This window comes from Corythoichthys intestinalis, chromosome 16 (genome assembly GCF_030265065.1).
Source record: "Corythoichthys intestinalis isolate RoL2023-P3 chromosome 16, ASM3026506v1, whole genome shotgun sequence".
NCBI classification, from domain to species: domain Eukaryota; kingdom Metazoa; phylum Chordata; class Actinopteri; order Syngnathiformes; family Syngnathidae; genus Corythoichthys; species Corythoichthys intestinalis.
In genome coordinates this window covers 52,193,593-52,203,658 of record NC_080410.1, presented here as the reverse complement: position 1 = coordinate 52,203,658, position 10,066 = coordinate 52,193,593, and the positions used below count along the sequence as shown (strand labels likewise).

The 10,066-nt window shown below is 38.4% G+C and overlaps 1 protein-coding gene and 1 long non-coding RNA gene across 2 annotated transcripts in view; one reads left to right on the top strand and one right to left on the bottom strand.

The window, feature by feature from the left end:
* Positions 1-5,301: 5,301 nt before the first annotated feature.
* LOC130904551 (uncharacterized) lies at positions 5,302-5,937 on the bottom strand. Its single transcript, XR_009060866.1, has 3 exons — positions 5,836-5,937; positions 5,528-5,685; positions 5,302-5,444 (listed from the first exon to the last, which is right to left on the bottom strand). It is a non-coding gene; the product is annotated as an uncharacterized LOC130904551 (long non-coding RNA).
* rnd2 (Rho family GTPase 2) overlaps positions 5,334-10,066 on the top strand; it is a 75,720-nt gene continuing 70,987 nt past the window's right edge. The window contains exon 1 of the mRNA XM_057817388.1: positions 5,334-5,640. Coding sequence (XP_057673371.1) covers positions 5,539-5,640 — 102 coding nt within the window. The 5' untranslated portion in view covers positions 5,334-5,538. The remainder of the gene's footprint in view (positions 5,641-10,066) is intronic.

Sequence of the window (10,066 nt, the reverse complement as noted above, 5' to 3'; positions counted from 1 at the left end):
CTGTTCATTCCGAATGAGGTGTTTATATGGAACACATTTATTCGGTTTGAACAAATATTCCGATTGTAATTGGAATATTTGGCTCCATGTAAACGTGGCAAATGACATTTTGCGGCCTTCTTCGTCGCGTTTTCCTAGTTCGGAATAATTCCCCCTAAATGGGCTGAATAGTAAAACCGATGAGCCCAGTCACCTGCTGACGTCATCCACTTGTTGGGGACGCTAGAGCCCTATAATGGTAGGCGTGGCTAACCGGCAGACTAATTTCTCGTCATCTGCCCTTTGCTAAATTGTATATAGTCAAATCGTCTCAAAATATGATTCTAATTCACATAATAATGCTATTTAAGACTTTTTTTTTCGACTGTCGTATGCTCTTTAACTTACAAGAATATTTATAATAATACCGTATTGGCCCGAATATAAGACAGCCCTGATTATAAGCCGACCCCCTCTTTTTGAAGACTGAAGTTTGAAAAAAAAAAAGACTTTTTGAACCCCAAATTAATTTTTATACAGAAAATAATTACAGTACATCAGAAAAAAATGATCAATATATTTGAGAGAAATAGCATGTTATTTTGCCTCATTCAAATCTTAATATCTGAACCTTTATGTAAACTAAAGTGCAATCACATTTATAAATGAATGGCTTCTGTTTTTTGAAATGTATATAAACCAATCTATTGTGATAAAACAACAAAATTGCAATAACCATCAAAGTGAGGTCTAACTGTAACTGTAATCTTGAAACGAATCTGAATAAGGAAAAACATTGCAATGAAATAATACAAACTGGTTAAACTTGAGAGGAGCGGAGATCTGTCATGACAGAACATCGCTTCAATGATATCTGGCGCCATCTAGGGTCGCGAATGGGTATATCTAGACCGCGAATATAAGACGACCCCCACTTTTTCAGTCTTATTTGAATGCAAAAAACACCGTCCTATATTCGGGCCAATAGGGTAATAAGTTGACAATGAGCGTTTTTGTTTAGGGTTAGGGTTTCTAAATCAGGCTGCTTTGGACAGTTATACTTTTCGCCGAGATCGTCATCCATTGAATATGGTATGCCCGCCGGTGTTGTGCCAATGTAGTTACCCCAGTCAATAATTTATCCCCTGAGCGTAGCCATATGGAGGTAGATTTGTGTCTTTATTATTCAATCAAAAAAAAAAAAAAGTTGCTTTAATAAAAAAAAAAAAAAAAGTTGCTTCAATCAAATAAAAAGTCGCTTCAATTAAAAAAAAAAAAAAAAAAAAAATTGTTTGAATGCAAAAATAAATTTGAAAAAAAAAAAATGCATTTGAAAGCTATTTTTCTTTGAATTTTTTTGGATTGGAGTCAAGGTTTTTTTTTTTTTGATTGAAGCAACTTTTTTGATTGAAGTAATGTTGATTTGTGTTTGGGCCACATTTCGGCCAGGACGTTTTTGTCTTTATTATTCAATCAAAAAATAAGTTGCTTCAAAAATATCTAGATTTTCAAAAAGAAAAATCACTTCAATCAAAAAAAAAAAAAAAAAAACATTTCAATCATATAAAACGTTTTTGAATGCGAAAAAATATTTGAGAATAAAAAATTAGCATTTGAACACTTAATTTTTCATTAGAAAAGTTTTCTTTGACTGAAGCAATCCTTTTTCTGTTTGGGCCATATTATGGGTAGGACATTTGTGTCTAAATTATTCATTCCCAAAAAAAGTTGCTTCAATCAAAAAAAAAAATCATTAGAAAAATAAACTTTTTTTAATTATTATATGCAAAGCAAATGACCGTCTAAGGTGCTAGTCATACTACCATTATATATTTTTTTGTTTTTGTTGCAGTTGTATTGCTTTACAACTTTTAATAGATATAGACCCTACCCACGTGACGTCACAACTGCTTCCTCCTGACTGGTGCCGCCCAATTGTCCGTCAACACATCATGTTTCCCTGTTACGGCTACGTACATTCCTCCTATTTACGACGTGTTTTTCTGCTCGTTAACATTAATAATCAAAATGGTGAAGGCGTGTGTGGCGGTCGGTTGCAATAACAGAGAAGATAGACGGAGAGACTTGAAGTTCTACCGGATTCCGAGAGACCCGGAGAGAAGAGAGCGAGATGGGCTGCTGCAATTCGACGAGAAAACTGGGCTCCAAACGATTACCACAGATTATGTAGTAGTCATTTTATATCTGTTAAGATGCATTTAATATATATGTAGAGGGTTTTGGGCTGACAACCACAGTTAAGATCATTGCTAGGCTAATCGCCGATAACATACACGTATGTATGTAGTAAGAGTGCTATCGCTAAACCATATAAACATTAAAAGCCCTAACTCCATTGACAAACGACATGAAATACATTAGACTTGACAGTGGATGTTAGCAATAACAAAAGATTTTGAATTGAAAATTTCGTAACTCACCTTTCCAAGCACAAGATAGATTCCTGCCGAATTTTCGTGGACGAGGACCTGTTTCACCCAACCAGCAACAAAGTATTTATAAGCCTCCAAGCTCTTAAAGTTTTTCAAACTTTCGTGAGAATAGGCTGATTTTGTGTGGACAAGATAGTTGTACAGTTCAGGGTAGCTAGCAGATGTCAGGCAAATACGGCGGAGACAGTGGGTCGAAAAACATCGATTTAGGCATCAAATATGGCTCTGGCGAATGGATAAACTGAAGCTTTTCCACATAACGCCTTTTATGCAACGCATCAAGTGAGTTTACAGCATCCGAAAGCACCGGGTCTTCCATGAAATGCATTATAAATTGCTCGATCAATTGAGACCATTGATAATACAGACACAAAATGACGGACAAGTGGGCGGAACCATACAGCGAGCACGTGATTTTGTGACGTCGGTGGGTAGGGTCTATAGGAAAGTCTTTCATGCAATGACACTTTTCGGCCACCAGGAGGGGTCTTCTCCCCCCCCCCCTTAAAATCCGCTTATGCCAGACCCTCGATTGGACATCGCAACCTATTGTTTGATTGTGTGAGTTATGCACATTATCCTTTCTTCTTACTGTAAGAATAACCAGCTCGTGATAAAAAAAAAAAAAAATTAAAAATCAGTTGTCAGGTCAATTGCAGTACTGTATTACAGTCATGCAAGCCAACGCGAACGCATTTCCATTTCAACCACAAGAGTGCAGTGTGAGTCTTCATTGATACTGAAATGAATGCCAAGCTCTGCACTGCACGTGGTACTGAAGTTCCGGTTTAATGAGCTCATTGGTTGCTTAAAAGCATTCATTCAGTTCCTAACTACAGGCGAGACGAGCCGTAAACACAAAGCGCTCACCCTGAACCACTTCGTTTAACGGCCTACTTCATAAACATACGCTACGTTTTATATCTCCTTTACTGGCAAGTATTCAACAACGTTTCCTTGAGGGCTGCAAAGGATTAGTTTTATAGACCTCTTTCATTTTCTTTTAAAAGGACAGTTAGTCAAGGCCTCTTGAAAGATTTAATCCATTGCAATCGATCATTTTTGTTAGTATCAAAAATTAGAAGCGAGTCAGACGCTTTTGCGCAGGTTGCCATTAACGGCGATAGACGTCCAATCCATTCCAACTGGAAGGGCATTGAAAGTGGCAAATTTCCAGTTAAAATAAATCGGACGTCTAAAGGTGTCAGTAGCAGTAAATTTCTAAATATCATTGAGGGAGATTCATTTGAGATGTAGTCAGGGGTGAAAGTGGGCCAGAATGGTCAGGAACGCAGTTCCGGTATAAGATTCAAGGCCGAACGCAGTTCCGGTATACGGTGCTTAGATTCCAAAAATATGATGGCAAATGTCAAAAAATAAAAATAAAAAAAAAATGCTAAGCTGCCATATATGCATTTCATCTCCAAGAAAAAAAAACAATCTACCAACATCAGATTTACATACACAAGTGTTAACAACAACCATAGTAAAGTGCTTGTGTAGCGTAACCCGTTTCCACCTATATTTATAATTTATTTTATTCCACGGATGGCAGCCAGCTGCTGCAGTTATCGGAGTCTGACGATGATGAGTCACATCAATGTGCGAATGCACGCAGCAAAGCAAAACGCCTGGACTCATTTATCCGTTCAATTGGCTGACATTCTGACATGTGATCAGCAGAGATAGTTAGCTCCGATTGGTTCAAATGTGCATGTTTTCTGGAAGAGCAAAAAAAAAAAAAAAAAAAAAAGTGTTGAATTGATGCGAAAAAAAAAGGGTAATGCAACAGAAAATGGAACAAATCTTTAAGAGCAAGGAAAGAGTTGAGGAGGCCTATTCATCATATTTAGATTTATTTGCCATGATGGGGAGGCTCAGAACATCTTAGCTGTCAATGTGCACTTTGGACTTATATTTGTTCATTTATGTTAGGCTACTTTCATTTCCTTATTTATTTATTTATTTAAGGATCCCCATTAGTCTCTACCAAAATAGAGACTATTCTTCCTGGGGTCCATTCACAGTAATTTAACAATATCTACAAAACAATTAATAGCATAAAGCAGGTTTACATTTCTACAGTGTGGAAAAATAAAATAAAACTACATTTATTTACAATGGCGAAATAAGCATCACTTCCTTACAAATTATAAATTTTTCAAGACTTGTTTTAAAAGAAATGTGATTGCTTGTTGTAAGCATTTCAGGAGGCAGTGAATTCCAGCATGAAACAGCTCGATAAATGTTCTTTTAAGTGCATTTGTTTTTGGCAGTGGCAAAATAAACGTGGCACTTGGAGCACGTCTCGTGTTAAACCCATGTCTGTTACAGGTGGTCTTATTTAAAAAAAGTCATTGGTTGCGCGATCTTCAAAATATATTCCATTTCACTCTGCATTTGTACTTATTTTTCTGAATGTATGTTACTTATATCTTTATCGTAAAAAAAGAAAAGCAAAAGTAAGTGTTTACATTAACTTCAATTTTTAATATACATCCTATGTTCTTAAGTAGTTGAATTTTGGCATTTAGTATGTGAGGAAATGAGGGAAAATAAAAATTAGGAGATGGAAATTGGAGTTATTGCTGTTTTTAACTTTTATTTTGCAAATCATTGAAAAAATACAATTTTGAATGAAAATCAGTTTTTGTATGTATTATAGAAATAACTGTGCCAAAACAGTTTTCTTTGCATTTCAGTAGTTTTTAGGAGGTTTGACCCCCCCGGCAAGAAATTCTAGCCACTTTCACCCCTAGACCACAATAATGACAAATTACCATTTGAATCAATGAGAATAAGAACCTTAAATTTGACTGTTATGACTGGCTGACTCGGTGGGCGTGGTCTTTTACCTCAAGACTTTGCGCTGTGCCAGTGCCTACCCGCTCGCTCGTCTGCCTGCCTTCTGGTGGCTCACCTCACCTCAGTCCGGGCGGGCGGGCGGTCAGTCGACCGACACTCAGTCAGACTGTCAACCGCTGCAGAGGAGGAGCAGCACGCCGGCCAAGGCTGCGCCGCAGATGGGGAAAGCTCCGCGGAAGTAGTCTTGGCCGTCGGTTCGTTTAGTGTTGACGGATGTCGGCGAACTCTACCTCTGAGCGGCATGGAGACTCAAGGCAGCCGCTGTAAGATCGTGGTAGTGGGTGACGCGCAGTGTGGCAAGACGGCGCTGCTGCACGTTTTCGCCAAAGACTGCTACCCGGAGGTGAGGACCGAGCGAGGCAACTTTCAGTCAATGACCCGTCAGAACCTGTCAATTCGTACATAAGTAACTGTGATTAATGCAACGTCCTGCGGAGGTCGTGTGTAAAATTACAAACAGAAAGCAGACTAAAATAGTTGTAAATATATGTTTTAAGATCGTTTTAAAGCTTTAAATTCCAATAGTTTTTGTTTTGACCTTCTTCATCAATCCAAGTTTCATTACTTTTCCATTATCCTCTTTTCAAAAGGCTGAACCAGGGGTCTCCAAGCCCTGTCCTCAAGAGCCGCTTTCCATGTCTCTCTCCTTTAACACACCTGAATCAAATAATCAGGATGGTTATCAGGCTCCTGCTGATGAGCTGATCATTTGATTCAGGTGTGTTAAAGGAAGGAGACATGGAAAAGAAGCTGGATAGCGGCTTTCGAGGACCGGATTTGCAGACCCCTGGGCTAAACAGAAACTGGCATTCATTATGTCAATTTAACCCTTGTGTTAGAAATCAGCCCATATTTTTGCCGGCACACATAACTGAAGGTTGAAATTTTATCTGTAAACTAATTTGGCCTAAAAATACTAAACCTTTGCAGTATATATATTAGGTCAAGATTGACCCATTTTCAAGTTTAGATATGTCAAAGTACCATTGAATTTTGCACATACGAAAATTTGAAAAAGGTTCAATTGTGACCCTAACACAATACGAGGGTTCAGTTCAGTCCAAATATAAATGAGATCAGTGGCGTCGTTAGGCATATTTCAGGGGGCTGAACCCTCCTAAAATATTCAAAAGCCCCCCTAAATAAATTGGTGTTGTTTTATTAATATATATATAAATGTGTATATACACAAAAAACTTATTAACTATGAAGTTTCCAGAATACTAGTTGAAATGAATAATCATATAACCTGTCATCTATATTATTATTATTATTATATTATGTAATTATATTCTTTTGCTGGTATTAACGGTTAGTTAGTTACTTTCAGGCCCCAGCTAACAGCAGAAAGCCCCATGTAATTAATGAAGCAAATGCTCCTTGTTTTGCAGTCAAAAGTTACATTCCAGCGCCAAAATAACACTGCTACTTAACTGCTGCTGGCTAGTTGGTTTGAAATGCATTGTGAAGGTCCAGGTCGTTAATAGCTTTAAGTACTACTATGTTTCGGGCGACTTCCTTCTGGAGCATCAACTGTTTTTCTCACTTTAAGCATAGATGAGTGCAGAACCTCCGCTCATTCACGTACAGTACAGGCCACAATTTTGGACGCTAAGTACATATTTCCACACATTTACTCAGTTTTATTACCTTCAGTGAGAATTTACAATGTAAAAAGTCATGAAAATAAAGACAACCCATGGATGAGAACGTGTGAACTTTTGGCCTGCACTGTGTGTTTGGATATACGTTTGTTTATATGTGTAAGGCAAATTAGCCTGACCCAGATATTACCTAAATTCAAGTAATTAGTAGTATTTTTCAGGGTTTGAAATTACAGCCATTTTTGTAATCTGTGCAATTTACAAATTGTGATTGTACACTACGTTCACTTACATCCTGTGCAACTCCTGGAAGCTAAGCCCCCCCCCCCCCTTCTTAAAAGCTACTGACGCCCCTGAATGAGATCATCTATTGGAATTTTTTAAGATACAAATTATGGAATAAACAACTCAGACAATGGTATTTGGGGTAAACTAGGTATCATTGGTATTGTTATGAAGTGATTAGGAAAAGAACAAGGAATACAGCGTCCATCGCCATTTTATGTCACAGCTAAGAAATAGGTAACATTTTCATTTCCTCTCTTTCAAAACTCATTCATCCTTACAGTATGTTGGAAACTTTTCCACTCGAGCTATGTGCGACCAATATTTGGTCGAGGTCGCCTTGCCGCAACTCTTCAAGTCTGCATTTGAGATGAGCACAACTGAGGTAGAAATTGTGCAAGCATGTGAGATTTTTGTGAGGCGCCATCAGAGAATTTAATTGGCTCAAAAGCTGAAGTAGGGAGAAGTAATTGGTTGGGTATGTTTGTTTTATTGGCCTGCTGGTCCCCACGTGGAGGAATTGGGGGCAGGGTGGGGGGGCATAAATTATTTTTTAATATATATAATATGGATAAGTAGAAGCCCCATATAGTAAAATGTCTTTTTGTATTTTGAATGGGGTTTCTTCGGCGCGCCGCACAGCCCGAACCGTTTGACCAATCGGGACCATTTGAATATCGAAATGACCGGAGTTTTCACACAATGCATCGAATTTTTCGAATGACGCCCCCAAAATTTTCCATTCGCCCGTAAACACAGTTTTTTGGGGGGGTGAAAAAAACAATCCAAACACTACTTGTCCTGCAATTTTTGACCAAATCACAAAATTTACACAGAAAAAAAAAAATCCAGGATGGTAAAGGGCATTAAAGTTGAAACAGAATTTGGCAAAAACCTGCGGTTCCCCCAAATTTCGCCAAAAACCTGCCCATTCATTTCTAATGGAATGCCATTGACAGCCATGTACGTCCAAATCTCCCATTCATTTTCATTGACAGGAAAACATAGGTACTTGTGATTTTTGACTACTTACCATAACAGCCAAATGGCGCCCAAGTAAGTCGATGCCATTGACAGTCATGTACGTCTGTGCCATTGACTGCTATGTACGTCCAAGTTTCCCGTTCGTTTTCAATGGCAGAAAAACCTGGTTGTGATTTTTGACCAAAAACCTTTGCAGCCCATTGACATTCAATGGCGTACCGCAAGCAGCAGGTCACTTTTGCTCATTAATATTCATGACGTTAGCAACTGTGGCTAGGTCGGTCAACCTTCCGTTTGTCCTCAATTGTAAACGAATGGAAATAGTGTACGAATGAGATGTTTACTGAGCTAAACCTACTGATTCTGTCCGAAAATGATGCCAAATTCACTGGTAAAGATGTGGAAGAACATACAACGGTTATAGAGATGGCTTGAGTATCAAGGGCTGAAAAACCGGAGTTGGCTTCTTTACTGACACCTTTTTTTGTGTGTGTGTATTGCCCTACACCACTGACTATGACATTCTCCTGTTTCAACAATCTATCCTTTACCACCATATGCCCTTTCTTTCTTATATATATAATACCCTATGGTTGTCTTACGTCTCTGACCGTTCTTGGGGGCAATTTAGATTGCTATTTTTGTGTAGCGATCGCAAATGCTACTCGATGACAGCCAATGAACACTCTTAATTCTTTCATTAATAACAAATCTTAATTCTATAATTTATTTACACTTCCCCCTTACTAAAGTTGTTTTTTTTACAACAGAAAAGGTAACAGTGGCAGTCGGATACCATTTTATTTATTTTCAGGTCATTCATTGTGAGGCAGTAGCAGCATGGCAAAATGCCACGCCAAAAAAATAAGTAAAAATATCAAAATGGCTTACCTCTTCATCCTCTGAATGACCATGGCCCCCAGTAAAATGTTTATTGCATATGAAATGTGAAAGCCTTCACCTTCCTGGCGTTGAACTGGTCTTTTGGCAGTCGCGCAAGTTGATCCATTCTTCACTTTTCTTCCCTCAAAGTATTTGGTTTCGGGAAACGTATGAAGAAAACATCCTTCATATGTCATAATGTCTAGAATCGCTCCATAGCAGCAGTGTTTTATCGGCATATTCTTTTTTTTTTTTGTGAAAAAATACCGGAGAAAACAAGCAGAAATAACATGGTTTGTATGCGAGAGCTTGTCAATAATGTCCCACTTCTGTGTTACGATGGCAACGTCATGGTCTAAAAATAGCATTTGTGCGGTACGCTGTTGACAGTCATTCAACAGTCGTATTCCTGAAATGTCTCCAAATCAACAGGGAGTGACTTGATAGCAACAGGACGTTTCCTCAAAATGCCCCCAAATCAAAAGGAAGTGACATGATAGATCAGTATTGAAGGGAAAAGGTACCGTTCTCGCACACACCATATAATTGTTTGCATTAGTATAACGCATTCATTTAACTATAGTTTAGGCAGACTCCACTCAGTGGCCTTGAACACAGTAAAGTGAATCACCTTATCGGCGCTCATGAGGGGTAAAAGGAAAAATGGTACCGTTTCTCATAGGCACCGTCTAACTGTTTGCATTACTCGAACACACGTAATATAATCAATCAGGGAATAGTATCATTTCTCATATTCACTGTAGGACTGCACTACTCTAACACATCTAATGTAAAATAAATAGCACACCATAGTTTAAAGAAACAGAATAGATACACAACGCCATCTTATCACAGGAGCCCGACGTGTGCATCACGAGCAAGATTGACGCACCAACTCTTGCAATCAGTTCTCCCAGCAAACTCCAAGGACAAAGCGCTTTGTCCCAAAACAAGTACAGTCAGCCCGGATAACAAAGTTGATAGCAGGCGCCTGGGACATCAAGACCAACGTCG